This window comes from Onychostoma macrolepis, chromosome 05 (genome assembly GCF_012432095.1).
Source record: "Onychostoma macrolepis isolate SWU-2019 chromosome 05, ASM1243209v1, whole genome shotgun sequence".
Lineage (NCBI taxonomy): Eukaryota > Metazoa > Chordata > Actinopteri > Cypriniformes > Cyprinidae > Onychostoma > Onychostoma macrolepis.
In genome coordinates this window covers 44,773,248-44,792,590 of record NC_081159.1, presented here as the reverse complement: position 1 = coordinate 44,792,590, position 19,343 = coordinate 44,773,248, and the positions used below count along the sequence as shown (strand labels likewise).

At 37.1% G+C, this 19,343-nt stretch overlaps 1 protein-coding gene across 1 annotated transcript in view; it reads right to left on the bottom strand.

Moving 5' to 3' along the window:
• The window catches only part of ass1 (argininosuccinate synthase 1), a 38,781-nt gene extending 21,327 nt beyond the window's left edge, over positions 1 to 17,454 (bottom strand). Inside the window, exons 1-8 of the mRNA XM_058777678.1 lie at positions 17,326 to 17,454; positions 13,380 to 13,496; positions 9,772 to 9,840; positions 6,871 to 7,059; positions 4,564 to 4,620; positions 4,411 to 4,485; positions 2,882 to 2,952; positions 2,758 to 2,788 (exon numbers count right to left, since the gene is read on the bottom strand). Coding sequence (XP_058633661.1) covers positions 2,758 to 2,788; positions 2,882 to 2,952; positions 4,411 to 4,485; positions 4,564 to 4,620; positions 6,871 to 7,059; positions 9,772 to 9,840; positions 13,380 to 13,481 — 594 coding nt within the window. The 5' untranslated portion in view covers positions 13,482 to 13,496; positions 17,326 to 17,454. The remainder of the gene's footprint in view (positions 1 to 2,757; positions 2,789 to 2,881; positions 2,953 to 4,410; positions 4,486 to 4,563; positions 4,621 to 6,870; positions 7,060 to 9,771; positions 9,841 to 13,379; positions 13,497 to 17,325) is intronic.
• Between the last annotated feature and the right edge of the window lie 1,889 nt (positions 17,455 to 19,343).

Below are 19,343 nucleotides of genomic sequence, written 5' to 3'. Positions count from 1 at the left end.
GTATGAGCCATAAAAGCCTGATGATCAAATATGATACTTTTAAAAAATATTTTTTGGTCAATAAACAGTTCCATTTAGCAAAACTATATATTTGTCAGACTATGTTTTTCGTCAGACTGTATACAGGGTTAAAAGCATTCAACCCTGAACTACTGAATATGAAATAATTGCATGCATAAGCAGTGCTTTATGGAAGCTTGTTTCTGCCATGGAATAAAAAAGGTAATTGCAACTCTTACTTCTTGCAGTTCTGAGTTTATATCTCACAATTTGCATTTTTATTCTTGCAATTCTAAGAAATTCTTTAACAAAAAAAAATAAAACAATTGCAAGATATAAACTCTGAATTCTGACTTTCTTTCTTGCAATTCTCACAATTCTGTTTTTTCACCACAGAATAAAAAAAAGAAAACGATGGTGGAAAATTAAGCTATCCAAAGGATATTCAAAAGTGTGTTGATTATAATTATGAGTAATTGTAGTTTAAAGCTCCATGTCTAAATATAATTTGTTAATAAATGCTATTGTTTCATTTGTCAGGTTGCACAGGGTTAAAAGCATTGAATACAAAAGCACATGCATGCAACGCCCTCGTGGAAGCTTGTTTCCGTCAATTCTGAATTATATTTCATGCAGTTCTGAGGAAAAGTCAGAATTGCGAATATAAGCTCAGAATTCTGACTCTCGCAATTCTATTATCTTGCAATTGTGGCCTTTTTTCTCTGAATTTTGAGTTTACATCTCACAATTATCTTCTGACCCGGAATAAATCTCATCTCCCTGCTCATTAACAGAAAACAAAGAAGAAAATGATGAAAAATGAAAGCAATGACGATGGAAATCTCAAAATTGAGACATCCAGAGAATATCCAGAAGTTTAAAGCTCAGAGCAACATTCACTCACGCTCCCATGAAATCAGAAATGACCCTCGACTCTTCCAGAAACCACAAACAAAAGAAACCACCGGCAGCTTGTGTTTTAGGGGCCGAAGGTCGCGACCCGAGCGGAAAAGCTCACCTGTACGACCTGCGCTGAACCTGCTAATAATTCCTCAAAGCATGTGTGTGTTTGAGCAGAGGTGTGCTGTTACTTTAGAGAACAAAACCAGTCATAAGGGTCAATTTTTGGAATTTTCTGAATAAATGCGCTTTCCACTGATGTATGGTTTTTATGATAGGTCAATATTTGGCTGAGATACAACTATTTGAAAATAGGGTGCAAAAAATAAATCTAAATATTGAGAAAATCACCCTTAAAGTTGTTCAAATGAAGTTCTTAGCAATGCATATTACTAATCAAAAATGAAGTTTTGATATATTTACAGTAGGAAATTTACTAAATATCTTCATGGAACATGATCTTTACTTAATATCCTAATGATTTTTGTCATAAAAGAAAAATGGATAATTTTGACCCATACAGTGTATTGTTGGCTATTGCTACAAATATACCTGTGCTGCTTATGACTGCTTTTGTGCTCCAGGGTCACATATATGCACAAATCTACAGTAATGTCAGATTGATATCTGAACGGATGAAGCAGCTTTGAAGATTATGTAACGCATTTTGAGTCGCCTTGCCGAAGTTAGTACAGACGCAGCAAATAAATACAATTTTTCTGGCCAAAATATATATTAAATATAGGTTGTGAAGTTAAAACTAAATATATATTTTTGAACTTTAAAATATAGTTAGTTTCAGCCTTCATATACTAAAATATACTTCAATATGTATTTCGGGGGGAAACAAAATACATTTCTAATCTTAAAGTAGCCTACATTTAGGACAAATGCAAATGTGGATGGAATCGCCCACTAGAGATCAAAACTAGATTTATAATAATGCTTAATTTTTTAATTTTAATTTAAGTTTTTATTGCAAAGAGATACAATACACAACATCTTTTTATGACATTTGTCACTTTTACAGCATTTCCAACATATATTCCCTGATCAGGAAGAAAAACTGATCAAAACGTTATTCGTGACAATAACAGATCAATATATCTCTTTCAGTTATCTTCCATTTATACAAAAACTATTTACAAAAGAAAGGGGACGTGGACACAATATTTATAAATAAACATAAAACAGATAGAACCTGTTTCATGTTTATTTATAAATATTGTGTCCACAAAAACAAACATTCGGCTCAATAGGAGTTATATACTCAATCCATTTGGACCAAAAGTCAACAAACATATATTTTTGGTAATTCACAAAGAATGTAATTTTCTCCATAGTAAATATAATAATGTTTAATTTTTTTGCATAAAATTTTTCAAATGTGTTATGTTCACATGCATTCATTAAATAAATAAATAAATAAATAAATAAAGTTTTTCTTCAAATGTGAATGTATTTTCTTGAATATATGGAGGGCAAAATAAATTCTTAAATGGTTTTTAAAAAAAAAAATTTATATTTAAAAAAAAAAAATGTATTTTCAAACAAAATAACCAAAAAATATATCAGTATAAAAAATATTTATATAAATCTATTATATAATTTTTTTTTTTTTGTATATTTTAAAATACATTTAAAAATGTATTTTTTTGCCATATGGGTCTGAACTGTAATAACTTCGCTTTACTTGATTATCCAAACATCTTTTTTTTTTCCATCTTCAAATGTAAGTCTGAAATCTGATCTTCAGTTCTTTTGAGGAAGGTTTATTTGTTCATCTCTCAGTTGTCACTGGATTGCACTGCATTATATGTTTAGGATATAAGAGCTTTGATCATAACGATCTCTTACCTTCGGATTCTCCAGAATTCCAGATTCATAGCTGTTAAAAGAGATTTCTATTCAGTTTTTTGTAACACAATAACAGCAGTAAACACATGCAGGTAAACAGAGTGTTTCTTGTGATGTTCTTCACCTGATGTGCATGAGATTCGCATCCATGCTCCACGGCGCCTTCGGCGTGACAGGAACAGGAATACCGTGTTTCTGAGCAAAGAAAACAAACATATGAGCTGCAGCACTGAGTTTCAAACCATCTTCGCTCAGAAACTGCTAGTAAATCTCACAAACAGTTACAAAGAAGCTAGAAGTAACACATTGAGTTAAACGTGACATTTTGAATGAATATTTTCTTGTAACATGTACACCAATAATCAGTTTTATTCACAGTCTGTAGTATTTGTGAAGCTTTCATTTGTGTTTAATGCGTGAACGCTTACAGATGCATCTGAAGTGCCTTTAGCAAACATATGAAATAAACATATATACAGACGTACGGCGGATTCTTTATATACGCAGCACGGAGCGACTTTTATCAGTCTCAGAATCCATCATCAAGACAAGAAAAGAGCTGACGGTCAGAGTTCAGACGACAGGTTGAAGAAAACGTGATATTAATAAGACTGAGCTCCATCTAGTGGAGTGAATCAGGACTGAAGCAGTTTGTTTGTGGAGTAGAGTTAATTAAAGACGGTCAAGCTGTCCGGGTTGTCTTTAACTTCAACTGAAGATAAAACCATTGTTACTTTAAATTACATAAACATTAACTGAAACAAAATATAAAAACTTAAAGTACTAAAACAGAAATAAAAATGAATTCAAATAAAATCCATAGACATGTTTAAAAAAAAAAAAAAAAAAACAGAAAATAAAAAAATTCTAAATATTACAAAATTGTATCTCAAAATGACTAAAATAACATTAATAAATAATAAATAAATACATAATAATGGTTCTTAACCTTTTTGACTCCTAGATAATAACCAAAAGCCCTACAAAATATTTGACAAAGCATTTTGATTTACAGGAATTAGGAGTGGCAATATTTTAAATATAATTAAATCTAAATAAATATTAAAATAATTCAGTAGTTTCAGTGAGTGAATGATTATCAGGGTTCATTAGAAATTGTACAAATTTTTACAGTAGTTTGTGGTTGCTTTTTGATGTTGTTGTTATTCTTTTTGTTGTTGTTTTTGGAGCAAAATATAAAAATAATTTAATGCAAATAATTAAATTAATTAAAATTAGCAATTTCTAACTGATTAAGCTTAACATAAGTGAAAAAAAGAAAAGGAAAAAAAAGATAGTTATTAATTATAGAACTGTCCATGACTTTTCCAGGTCTAGAAATCACACTTCTCAAATTCTCTACATTTTAAAGACGTTTTAGCTCATTTTAAAGCCTTTTTTGTCTTATTTTAAGTCATCTTGTGCCCTTTTCTGCCCCCTAGTGGACCCCTGTTGAGAACTGCTGTGGTAGAGCTATAAAAGGAAGGTGGGCATCTTTGAAAGAATTTGATAACAAATGTGTGCATTCATATTAAACTCCCTGAGTTTTGGTTGCAGTCTTTGGTCTTCTGGGAAATCTGAAGCTCAGATGAAAGTTTGCGAGGCTGGAAAAAGCAGAGAAGCAGGAGACTGAAGTGAAGGTTTGAGCGGCACCTCTGCGTACTCCATCAGGTCCGTCCGGCCCCGGAAGCGGCTGTAAAACTCCGGGATCCTCCACGGAGCGATGATCTGAGACGCAGACATGAAGACAAGAGCTCAGAGACAGACGACGGGTTTGAGACGCTCGTGTGACGGATCGGATCTCACCTGCACTTCAGGATAGAGCGCGTAACACGTCAGCTCGAAGCGAATCTGGTCGTTTCCCTGCAATAAACACAAACACATGCATCTGAGTATTCATCAGGAGTGAGCTGTGCGTGCAAATAATGACTAACACATGTTTTACGTAATTAATGGACACATTTACTTCTGTAAAGTCAGTGTTCTTCAGGGTTCACAGTCTTTATGACCAATGAATTTGCATGACTTTTCTAGTTGTTTCTGATTTTAATATATATATATATATATATATATATATATATATATATATATATATATATATATATATATATATAAAATAAATAAAATGGATAATTGTAATAATAAAAAACACAAATAAATCATGTAATTTTTTTGTTAAACTATTTAAATATTAATTTAGAATCTCAGCAAATATTTGATGTCAGAGTGGTTTAGTTTATGAATCCCTGCTTTAGAGATGAGAAGTTTGTAAATCACTGATCAGTGATGCCTGCTGCCATCTAGAGCTCAAACACCAGAAGCATCCGCTTAAAACATTAAAGATGCACTTAAACCCACAGACAAATTTGGAGTAATCACAAAAAAAAAACCTGAAGTACTTTATTCTTTTTATTCTACTGAAAGGATGTTCCTCACCTTGTAAAGGGGGAAAAAATAGAATGATGCTGCATTCAGATTAATAGACGTCAATATACACTACTGGCCAACACTACTTGAAAGAAGCCTCTTCTGCTCACCAAGGCTGCATTGATTTGATCAAAAATACAGTAAAAATTGTGAAATATTATTGTAACTTAAAACAGCTGTTTTCTGTGTGAATATGTGTTAAACTGTAATTTATTTCTGTGATGCGCAGCTGTATTTTCAGCATTATTACTGCAGTCTTCAGTGTCACATAATCTTCAGAAATCATTCTAATATGCTGATTTGATGCTCAAGAAACATCTCTGATTATTATCAATGTTGAAAACAGTTGTGCTGCACAATATTTTTGTGTAAACTGGGATACATTTGTGTAAACGGGGAAGTTGTGGCCTAATGGTTAGAGAGCCAGATTCGTAATCCAAAGGTTGCAAGTTCGAGTCTCGGGCCGGCAGGGATTGTAGGTGGGGGGGGGGTGTACAGCGCTCTCTCCCTCAATACCACGACTGAGGTGCCCTTGAGCAAGAACCGAACCCTGAACTGTTCCCTGGGCGCCGCAGCATAAATGGCTGCCCACTGCTCCGTGTGTGTGTGTTCACTGCTGTGTGTGTGTGTGTGTGTGTGTGTTCACTGCTGTGTGTGTGCACAAATTCCGAGTATGGGTCACCATACTATTTCACTTTAAAAAAAAAAAAAAAAAACATTTTATTTTTCAGGATTCACAGATAAATAGAAAGTTGAAAAGAACAGCATTAGTCTTTACTGGCACTTTTGATCAATTTATGCATCCTTGAGGAATACAAGTATTCATTTCTTCTCTTTTTAAATATTTCCAACATTGATAATAATCAGAAATGTTTGTTGAGCAGCAAATCAGTATATTAGAATGATTTCTGAAGATCATGTGACACTGAAGACTGCAGTAATGATGCTGAAAATACAGCTGCGCATCACAGAAATAAATTACAGTTTAACAGATATTCACATAGAAAACAGCTGTTTTACATTGCAATAATATTTCACTATTTATACTGTATTTTTGATAAAAACAGACACAGCCTATAAAGTTACAGTGACTCTGAATGTTAAACTGATCAGCAGCATATTAAATGGAGATCTTTCTATCATTTGCATGTTACTCTGTTATTCCTCTGAGGAGGTTTCACATGTGTGACCCTGCAGCACAGAAGCAGTCATAAGCAGCACAGGTATATTTGTAGCAATAGCCAACAATATAAAAAAATTATCCATTTTTCTTTTATGCCAAAAATCATTAGGATATTAAGTAAAGATCATGTTCCATGAAGATATTTAGTAAATTTCCTACTTAATTTTTGATTAGTAATATGCATTGCTAAGAACTTTAAAGGTGATTTTCTCAATATTTTGATTTTTTTGCTCCCTCAGATTTTCAAATAGTTGTATCTCAGCCAAATATTGTCTGATCCTAACAAACCATACATCAATGGGAAGCTTATTTATTCAGCTTTCAGGTGATATATAAATCTCAATTTTAGCAGATTTAAAAAAAAAAAATTAAAAATTGACCCTTATGACTGGTTTTGTGCTCCAGGGTCACACATGAGCCGAGTCCAGATCACTGAACTGTGTGTGTCTCAGTCTGGAGCAGGTTTATTCCAGTATATCTATATCTATATCTAATGTGAGCACCTTTCCTGTGGCTCCATGAGAGACGTACTGCGCTCCTTCGCTCCGGGCGATCTGCACCTGTCTGCGGGCGATGCAGGGCCGGGCGATAGATGTGCCCAGCAGGTAGCGGTCCTCATAGACGGCGTTGGCCTGCACCGCGGGCCAGATGAACTCCTGCACAAACTCCGAGCGCAGGTCCTCGATGAACACCTGAACCACAAACACACTCTCTGAACGCACACTCTCTGAACGCGCTCTCTCTGAACGCGCACTCTCTGAACTCTCTGAACTCTCTGAGCGCACTCTCTGAGCACTCTCTCTGAGCACACTCTCTGAACTCTCTGAGCACACTCTCTGAGCGCACACTCTCTGAGCGCACACTCTCTGAGCACACTCTCTGAGCACACTCTCTGAGCACACTCTCTCTGAGCACACTCTCTGAGCACACTCTCTGAGCGCACTCTCTGAAGCGCACTCTCTGAACGCGCTCTCTCTGAACGCGCACTCTCTGAGCAGCACTCTCTGAACACACTCTCTCTGAACACACTCTGAACGCACTCTCTGAACACACACTCTCTGAACACACTCTCTCTGAACACACACTCTCTGAACACACACTCTCTGAACACACTCTCTCTGAACACACACTCTCTGAACGCACACTCTGAACGCACTCTCTGAACGCACACTCTCTGAACGCACTCTCTCTGAACGCACTCTCTGAACACACACTCTCTGAACACACTCTCTGAACACACTCTCTGAACACACTCTCTGAACACACTCTCTCTGAACACACACTCTCTGAACGCACTCTCTGAACGCACTCTCTCTGAACGCACACTCTCTGAACGCACACTCTGAACGCACACTCTCTGAACGCACTCTCTGAACACACACTCTCTGAACACACACTCTCTGAACACACACTCTCTGAACACACACTCTCTGAACACACACTCTCTGAACACACTCTCTGAACACACTCTCTGAACGCACTCTCTCTGAACGCACTCTCTCTGAACGCACTCTCTCTGAACGCACTCTCTGAACGCACTCTCTGAACGCACACTCTCTGAACGCACACTCTCTGAACGCACACTCTCTGAACGCACACTCTCTGAACGCACACTCTCTGAACGCACACTCTCTGAACGCACTCTCTGAACGCACACTCTCTGAACGCACTCTCTGAACGCACACTCTCTGAACGCGCACTCTCTGAACTCTCTGAACGCACACTCTCTGAACGCACACTCTCTGAACGCACACTCTCTGAACGCACTCTCTCTGAACGCACACTCTCTGAACGCACTCTCTCTGAACGCACTCTCTGAACACACACTCTCTGAACACTCTCTGAACACTCTCTGAACACACTCTCTGAACACACTCTCTCTGAACACACACTCTCTGAACGCACTCTCTGAACGCACTCTCTGAACGCACACTCTCTGAACGCACACTCTGAACGCACACTCTCTGAACGCACTCTCTCTGAACACACTCTCTGAACACACACTCTCTGAACACACTCTCTGAACACACACTCTCTGAACACACACTCTCTGAACACACTCTCTGAACACACTCTCTGAACGCACTCTCTGAACGCACTCTCTCTGAACGCACTCTCTCTGAACGCACTCTCTCTGAACGCACTCTCTGAACGCACACTCTGAACGCACACTCTCTGAACACACTCTCTGAACGCACTCTCTCTGAACGCACTCTCTCTGAACGCACTCTCTCTGAACGCACTCTCTCTGAACGAACTCTCTCTGAACGCACTCTCTCTGAACGCACACTCTCTGAACGCACTCTCTGAACGCACTCTCTGAACGCACTCTCTGAACACGCACTCTCTGAACGCACTCTCTGAACGCACTCTCTGAGCACACTCTCTGAACACACTCTCTGAACGCACTCTCTGAACGCACTCTCTCTGAGCACTCTCTCTGAACACACTCTCTGAACGCACTCTCTCTGAACGCACTCTCTCTGAACGCACTCTCTCTGAGCGCACTCTCTGAACGCACTCTCTCTGAACGCACTCTCTCTGAACACACACTCTCTGAACGCACTCTCTCTGAACGCACTCTCTCTGAACGCACTCTCTCTGAACACACTCTCTGAACGCACTCTCTCTGAACACACTCTCTGAACGCACTCTCTCTGAACGCACTCTCTCTGAACGCACTCTCTGAACGCACTCTCTGAACGCACACTCTGAACACACTCTCTGAACGCACTCTCTCTGAACGCACTCTCTGAACGCACACTCTGAGCGCACACTCTGAACACACTCTCTGAACGCACTCTCTGAACGCACTCTCTCTGAACGCACTCTCTCTGAACGCACTCTCTCTGAACGCACTCTCTCTGAACGCACACTCTGAACGCACACTCTCTGAACGCACTCTCTCTGAACACACTCTCTGAACACACTCTCTCTGAACACACACTCTCTGAACACACTCTCTGAACACTCTCTGAACACACTCTCTGAACACACTCTCTGAACACACTCTCTCTGAACACACTCTCTGAACACACACACTCTGAACACACTCTCTGAACACACTCTCTGAACACACTCTCTGAACACACTCTCTGAACACACTCTCTGAACACACACTCTCTGAACACACTCTCTCTGAACACACTCTCTGAACACACTCTCTGAACACACTCTGAACACACTCTCTGAACACACTCTCTGAACACACTCTCTGAACACACACTCTCTGAACACACTCTCTCTGAACACACTCTCTGAACACACTCTCTGAACACACTCTCTCTGAACACACTCTCTGAACACACTCTCTGAACACACTCTCTGAACACACTCTCTGAACACACACACTCTGAACACACACTCGTTCCATGCAGCTCTATCATCAGGGCTTCTCCCTTTACCTTCTTGGCTCCAAGTTTCTCCGCTTTCTTCCGCGCAGCATCAAAGTCCTCATCCTGTCCAATATTGGCCTTCAATGTAATAAAGAGGTGATTTATGTTGTTAGGTACACTGTAAAATAATTAGTGGTGGGCATAGATTAATTTTTTTAATCTAGATTAATCTCACTGTAATCTTGGAATTAATCTAGATTAAAATGGCTCATTTGAATTCTGCCAAGTAGATCAGAATAAATTCACTACTAGTAGTAAACAACTAGCAGTCATCAAAAATTTAATATTGATAATAACATTGAAGACATTGTATGATTATTCCTTAAAGATAAGGTTTTAATAGTTTTAGTAGTAGTAGTCTATTACGTTCTGCCCAATGTCTTCAAGTGAAACCGAACTTTTATTTTGACGGGTTGCCGTGAGGATAGTTTTTCTCAAATGAAACGCTCGAGTGCTCATGAAGTGACTCTCAGAGCAGTTCTGGAGATGTTGTTCATGTATTTATGTCCTCATTTAGTGAGACGACAGACGTTAATATCACCGCAAGCGTCACGCGGTCTTCTGTATGAGTAGTGAACAAACCCGCGCGTCTGCGCCATACATTAACACAGAGACACACAGAAGTCATATTTAAATAGACGTTTTGCGGCTTAATATTTACAAATAGGAGTGGGAGTGTGCTTACTTGTGTGTGCGCTTACACGTACGTGTGTGTGTGTCTGTGTGTGTGTGTGTGTGTGTGTGTGTGTGTGTGTGTGTGTGTGTGTGTGTGTGTGTCTGTGTGTGTGTGTGTGTCTGTGTGTGTGTGTGTGTGTGTGTGTGTGTGCGAACCGGGGCGGAACTCCGCTGTGCGCGCGATACAGAGAGCGCGACCATGTAACGTAGAGACAGAAATGACTTGCCGATCTTCATTGGGAAGCTTCTTAAAAATAAACTTTCCCTGAAGCAAACCCGGCGGCTTCATAGCTGCATCCATGTTAGCACGCATACACACAGGTTCGAAGATCGTTCTCGCCCCCTACAGTGCAATTCGGCTAAGTATACATCCGCGCTAAAATATCAAGGTGAAAGTCATCATAGCTTGCGTAGTATAGACCCAGCTCCCAACCCAACTTTGAGAATAGATTAACGGCGATATTTTTTTTATCGCCCGATAAGAGTCTCACGTTAACGCAGCACGTTAACGCCGATAACGGCCCACCACTAAAAATAATCAAAAGTTGAGAAAACTTGAGGCAACCAGCTTCAGCAGATTTCTGAGTTCTCAACTTCTTGTTGCATAAACTGAAAACAACAAGTTGAGAAAACTCAAATGTTTTCTCAACTTTTGATTTTTTACAGTGTAGGCTTTTAATGTCATGGGAACAGCTGAGGCTCCTCTCACGGCAAGAGCTGGACATTTTCTGCTAATTTCAAGAGCTGCCATAAAAAATTAAATCAAAAAATGTTAAAAATTTAAACTTAATATTAAATGAAACATTTACTTCTGTAAAGTCAGCTGTTTATGGTACAGGCTTTTGCCAAACAGGGGTTTACAAGTTGATGAAAGATAATAATTAATTAAATAAAAAAGAAATCCTTTTAAAATAAAAACAAGAAACACTTACTAAAAAGTAAATATTTTACTTGTTGACCTCCATGTTATTTAACCATTAACCAACATCAGAGAAGCGTGAACATGCAAATGTGTTGAAATATTAACTTTATTTTTAAGGGGTTTGGCTGACAAAAATAAATACATAAATAAATAAATAAAAAATTGAGTTAAAAATTAAAGTAAATTATTAAGATAAATTAAATTATAAAAAATAAATAAAACAATAAATAGATTAAAATTACAATAGGTGTTTTAAATAAAATAATTCAATTAATTTGACATATTTACTTCTATAGTGTTAAAATTAATTAAAACATTTTAGATTCAATTAAATTAAATGAACTATTAAATTAAATATCTTATTAAACAAATCCTGAATAAAAATAATCATCTACTTGCATTAAAAGCAGAGCAGTTGAACAAGTTTTGTTGTTCAGTTTTTCATAATTCACACCAGTTTCAGTATCTTTTCACCACCTCAAATCACGCTGTTCACAATTGTTCCTGCACTTCCTCGATGCGTTTGAGAAAGTCTTTTCTTTCGCCATTGTTTCATGTGCATCACCTTCTGACTCAAACTTCCTGAATAATCACGGAGCTCCGCATTGCAGCATTTCTCGCTTTAGACAGCTTTTCTTGTAATATTACTTTATGTAATAAAAATGACAGAAAATACACTACAAACTTATTCAAATTTAAACTAAGATGAAATAAAAAAATGCAACATTAAATTAAAAAAAACGAAAAAAATATAATAGTATCTAAATTATACTAAAATAACACTACATCTCTATAGAATTATGTTTTAAAAACAATACAGAGAACAATTTAGTTTTTTTCTTTGACTACTGCACATTTTCTACTTTCAATTAATCCTAGTGCCTTTTGAGTATATATTGGCTAAAATTTACCTCCGTAATGGGGCATGTTGTCACAAAAACACACAACAAAATTATTAAAACTTATACTAAAACTAAAATTAAAAGGAAAAGGGGAAAATAAAAATATAAATAAAACATGTAAATAAATTCTAAATATGAAATACCATCATACAAAAAGATTATATAAAATAAATAATATCCAAGGCAACATCTCATTTTCATGTAGTTTAACTTGATGTACTAAAATAACTAAAACTAAAATAAAAATGATTAAAAACTATATAGATATTTAAAAACAAGAAACACTAATAAAAATTACAAAAACAAAAAATGACTAAAACTAAATAAAAATGTAAAAATAAAAAACTAAAATGAAGCAGAAAATTTAAAAATTAAATCTAATTCAAAATATTCACTCAAAATATTATTCACTATAAATATTATATATATATATATATTAGTGCTGTAAAACAATTAATCGCAATTAATCTCATCCAAAATAAGTTTTTTTGTTTCCGTAATATATGTGTGTGTACTGTGTATATTTATTATGTATATATAAATACACACCATACAGTATATATTTTGAAAATATTTACATGTATATACATTTACATTATTATATTTTATATTATATATAAATATATTTAATATATAAACATAACATTTGTGCATTTGTGTGTATTTATATATACATAATAAATATACACAGTACACACACACAGTATGTAAACAAAAACTTTTATTTTGGATGCGATTAATCATTTGACAGCACTAATATAATATATATATATATATATCTCTCTACACTGCAGTCATGCTGCGTTCCTGAGCTCCTGACTCTGACGACTGCAGACAGGTCTATTGTTCCTCAGCTCATATATGATCACGGCATTGTTCCTCTCGGCCTACGCTTGCTGTGCTTCTGCTGCGATCGGCCTATGAACACAGCAGCGTTTGCACACTCATCTCAAACCCAAACCGCCCAATGAAGAGCGCAGATGATTCACGGCGGCTTAGTGGGAAAAACGCTTGGTGAGCAAGTCTTCACAAGCCTGGGCTCAACATGCAACAAAATCATTTCTCTGCTAACAATGAGCAGCTTCCCTGAAGAGATCGTGTGTCGTGTGAGGAGTTACCAGGAAGGCGATGACTTCATAGCCCTGCTCCTTTAGCCACAGCAGAATACAGGAGGTGTCCAGACCGCCGCTGTAGGCCAGAACCACCGAGCCCTTCGACATCTGACCGCTTCGAACCTACAGAGAGAGAGAGACACAGTGTAGTTGATCATTCACTCAGCAGCCCTTACATCATTCAAGCTCTGGCAAAATGATTCAATCTGATCTTATCCTCTGGTGACGTCCCTGAGACCTGGTCTGAAGGACTGGTCACTCCTGGATATAAAAAAGGAGATAAATTGGATCCCAGTAATTAGCGTGGTATTTGTGTGGGCGGTAACCTAGCAAAGCTTTTCTGCAATATAATAAACAACCGCATTGTGACGTTCCTCACAAGACACAACATGCTAAATAAATCACAAACTGGTTTTTTACCAAAACAACGTACATCCGATCACATCTATTCTCTCCATACTCTAATTAGTAAATGTGCGGTGAACATTGTGAATCTCAGAAGTGCGTTCTTCCAGCAGAGTCGTGGAGCGAGGCAGGGATGCAGTCTGAACCCGACCCTGTTTAACATCTACATCAACGAGCTGCAGAAGCTCTGGACCGCTCCGGCAGCGTCCCGGGCCTCGCTCCGCACGACTCTGAAGACCTGGTTCTGCTGTCCCCCGCAGCCAAGGGTCTCCAGCGCAGCCGGGCCCTGCTGGAACAGTACTGTGAGGATCGGGCTCTGACGGTCAACCTGGACAAAACCAGAGTCACGGTGCTCCAGAAGAAGGCCAGGTCTCAGTTCAGTCCTCGAGCACAGCAGCAGCTGCACTTACCTGGGCCTCGAGATCTCTGCATCAGGGGGCTTCGGTCCGGCTGTGAAGGCCTTGAATGAGACGCCCGGAGGGCATTTTATGCCATCAAATCACGGTTTGGCCAATTAAAACTACCAATTAAAACATGGATCAAATTATATCACGCAATCATTAAACAAATTCTACTGTACGGGAGTGAAATTTGGGGACCAATAATCTCTAAAAATACACTTTGACCTTCAAAATAAACTCCAATGCTACTCAACCCTAAACAGAACCACTAAATTTGCCAATTATTTATTGATTAAACCGTTTAAAGAAAGACAAATCCTCTCCAACCATGATTTAGAAACAGAGAGAGAAGACACAGACAAACATGGCCAGAGCGAGAGCAGAGGATCTGTAGACACTGTGATCTACAGCAGATAGAGAACGAGAAACACTTTCTGCTGATGTGTCCTAAATATCACAATGTGAGGGAAACATTTCTCCCCAGATTTGAAGCATTGATTCCATCATTTACTGAACTTAGAGATACTGAGAACATGCCCTTCTTACTCGGAGAAGATGATAACAGCTGCACTCGCTGCTAAATATGTGTTAACCATTCACAGTGTTAGATGTTAAACATGATTAACTCTAAACTGACTTACTTTATATTTTCATTTATTTAGATGGATTTTATTTATTATTATTTATGTTGTTATTTATGTTGTTGTTATATATATGTAAATGCTTTGGCAACATTGTGTTACACAGTCATGCTAATAAAGCTGAATTGAACTGAATTGAATTTAATTGAATTGAGAGAGAGACACACACACACACACACGCACATGCACACATGCACACAGAGAGAGACATGCACATGTACACACACAGAGACGCGCACACACACACACACACACAGAGAGAGACACACACGCACACAGAGAGAGAGAGAGAGAGACGTGCAAACACACAGAGAGAGAGATACACACACGCACACACAGAGAGACATGCACATGTACACACACAGAGACGCGCACACACACACACACACAGAGAGAGAGAGACACACACGCACACACAGAGAGAGAGAGACACACACGCACACACACAGAGAGAGAGACGTGCACACACACACAGAGAGAGAGACAGAGACGCACACACACGCACGCACACACACACACACACACACACACACACACACACAGAGAGAGACAGACACACACACACAGAGAGAGAGAGACAGAGACACACACACACACACACAGAGAGAGAGAGACACACACGCACACACAGAGAGAGAGAGACACACACACACACACACAGAGAGACGTGCAAACACACAGAGAGAGAGAGAGACACACACACACGCACGCACACACACACACACACACACACACACACACACACACACACACAGAGAGAGACAGAGACACACACACAGAGAGAGAGACACACACACACAGAGAGAGAGAGACACACGCACACACACACAGAGACGCACACACACACAGAGAGAGACAGACGCACACACACGCACGCACACACACACACACACACACACACACACACACACACAGAGAGAGACAGAGACACACACACACAGAGAGAGAGACAGAGACACACACACACACACACAGAGAGAGAGAGAGAGAGATGCACACACACATAAATATTTTACACATTTTTTTCCATTTATTTCAAATGCAATAAATAAATAAAATACTTTTTGTCAGCTAGTTGCCAAAGCAACATTTTTCATTTCCATTAAGTTTTACTTAAAATAATTTAAAATAAATTGACATTGAAACAACTATATGGACATTAAAAAATAATAAATTGACAAAAAATAATAAAATAAATAAATAAATAAATTTAAATTAAAAGGAAAAATTTAAACAAAAAAAAAAACATAAAATATATTATGCTATAATATTTATACTATGTAATATTTCATTAAGATGAAATTAAAAATAAATGATTGAAAAGAATTTGGGTTATTACAGTGAACTAAAATGTGAAATAAATGAAATAAAATAAAATATCATCAAATTAAAATCATTTTATTTCAACTTATTCCCAAAACAACATTCCTCATTTCTATTTAGTTTATCTTGATGTATTAACATAAGTAAAAATAAATTAATAAAACCTATATAAGCATATTTTAAAACAACAAAAAACTAATAAAAATGACAAAAATGCATCACAAAATCACTAAAACTTTAGCTAAACTTAACATGAAAAATAAAATCTAATTCAAAATATCAACAAAAACTATAGTAGTATATAAAGTCATGTGAAAACGTCTGGACACACTGTTGAATTCCACGGTTTTCCTGATCAGGACATAATAATCAAAAAATTAATAACTGCTTCTTTCCAGGTCTTTGAAATTTGGAAAATAAAACTCAGATGAACAACAACACATGACATACTGCACCGTGCCATTGTTTATTTAACAAAAATAAAGCCAAAATGGAAAAGCCATGTTTGACAAAGTTAGTACACCCTCACTGTTAACATCAGAGTCAGGCGCTGCTAATCAATTACCTTTAATTAACTGATCATCAGCAAGTATGTGCACCACTATAAAAGCAGGTGTGTGTTAAGGTGTGTGTTAACACGATGCCAAGGAGGAAGAACATCAGCAATAATCTTACAGAAGCAACTGAAACTGGCTTTTCCATCTGGCTGTGTCACGTGATGTTCATCTGAGGCTTTATTTCCAAATTTTAAGACTTTCCAAGTACTAGATAATTTTTTATTATCTATCTAAAAAAAAATATATTTTTTTATTTATATATAAAGTATGATATATAAGATGATACTGAGAGCACATTGTTTCTATCTGAAATTAATTTTTCTTCAACACTGTAAGAGAGCAGCTGATGATTAAAAGCATCAGTCTATGAATGATTGAGCCAGTTTACAGATCAGACTGCAACTAATCGCGCTTTTGAATTCTACATATACATAAGATGTTATTCTTATTACACCTGCAGAAATAACACGAGAATCAGCAGAAATATCGATCATTTTAAATCACTGTTCAACAACAAACACCTGTTGCTGTAAACAAACACTGAATACATCACGTCAGATTCATAATCACGCTAAAGTACATATATATGAAGGCATATATTATACATATAAAGGCAGGAACTCACCTAAACACAGAAGGAAATAGAAATGAATTATGGATCAGACGCGTTCAGCTCCGAATCCAGTCTGGCTGCTTGCAGAGTCCGCGTGCCCTTCTCACGCGCTGCTCGCTGCCCCGCCCCCGAACACACGAGCCAATCAGATAGCGCGCGCGCGTGTGTGTGTGTGCGTGTTACAGTCAAACCAGAATATAATATTCAGACACCGGATATAATTTTTGAATTTTTTTTTTTTACTAGCAGGTAAACTGTGACATATTACACCCAAGAATTCTTCATACAGTGGACTAGCAGTAAAATTTGGGAGCAAAAATCATTCAGACACTTTGACCCGAGCATGCTTTGCTGAAGTGTTTTTATGTGATCTTTTTCCACACAGACTGAACAACGTGAAGCATTGCTTGGTAATTAGTTGAGCTAATTACTGGTATTATCTAACTGTGTTAGAACAGATGACAGCTATTCAACCGAATTCATTACATACCTTTCTATCAAAGTTATTATCAAGATGAATTTGTTCTGACACAGTTCTTGTCGTATTTTATTACCATTTTCTAAACTATAGCGAATAAACTGTGATAATGTGAGAAATGTTGAAGGTGTCTGAATAAATGTAGGGTTTGACTGTATATATATTATATAAACTGTATGTATGCATGTGTGTGTGTGTGTGTGTGTGTATTAGGGGTGTCAACGTTAACGCTTTAACGCATGCGATTAATCAAAAAATTTTAACATGTTAATATTTTTTTAAGGCAAATTAGTCGTTTGATAAGGTTTGACCCCAACTTCATCCAGTCATCGCAGCGCGGAAGGTTATCTATCATCGAGTGACGAGGGTACAGCAGTGTTGCCAGGGTAACGGCACAAGTGGGCTATTTTGAAAATACAGTCGCGGGAAAAATTACAGAGCCGTGGGTTGCGGTTTTTTGGGCTACTTTTATAATGTACCGCGGCCGCCCAAAGTGTATATAGACAAATAAAAATTAAAATAGATCCTTTTACTAATGTGTATTATACTTGGAATGTGTCCCTGGCAACTTAAGAACGGAGAGACGGTAACATCACAAACAACGAGTTTCAGCAGAGCATACAGGCTTTTACACAGCAGAAATAAATATAAGAAATTATATAAGATAATAAACACACGATTACTATAGATATGGTCTTTATGTGATTTTTTTTTTTAGATGAATTTGTGCAGCGATATAAAAGGCTATAAATAGCATATTTTAACAACAGCAAACGACCAAATTCCACATGTGATCGTAAAAGGAAGTTATTACAAACACTCGATGGTGGTTTGAAGTGAGTTCTGAGTAAAAGTGTACTATTGATCTCATAAATTGTCTTATGAAGCATGATGCTAATATTAGCTCTAACGCAGCTGCAGAACAGGTCCAATTCTTCTTCATAATGTATTTTGTCATAATACTTCACGTAAGGTCGCAAGAAATGTTTTGTTGTATTTATTTAGAAATACTTCTGATAATAGTTGGGTAAATGTATACTGGGATTGAAGCGATGTAGCTTGGTAAACGTTTTATTGCCAGTGTAAAGGCTGATAATGGCTGAATAAAAACAAAAGAATAACGATAAAAGAATAATAAGGATTATGTCTCATACCTGGCGGAAGTGTGAAAGACTCTGTTTCCTTAAACTAGTTTCATGCATTTCTTTATTTCAACACATTTACAGGTAAATCCTAGTATTTTAAATTTGTGATTAATCATGATTAAACACAGTCCACGACTATGATTAACACGATTAAATTTTTAATCGATTGACAGCACTTATATATATATATATATATATATATATATATACACACACAAATATTACATTAACAAAATAAAGCAATCCTATTTTTTTTTGCAATGACATTTCATGACCTGTCCTCATACTGTAATACACCTTCATTGATTATTATTGTCAGTGCTAAACTGTATGAACAAGATATTTCAAGATTGTGAAGGTTATTTATTGGAAGATAAGTATATATGAGTAGAGTCCAATTTATTTAT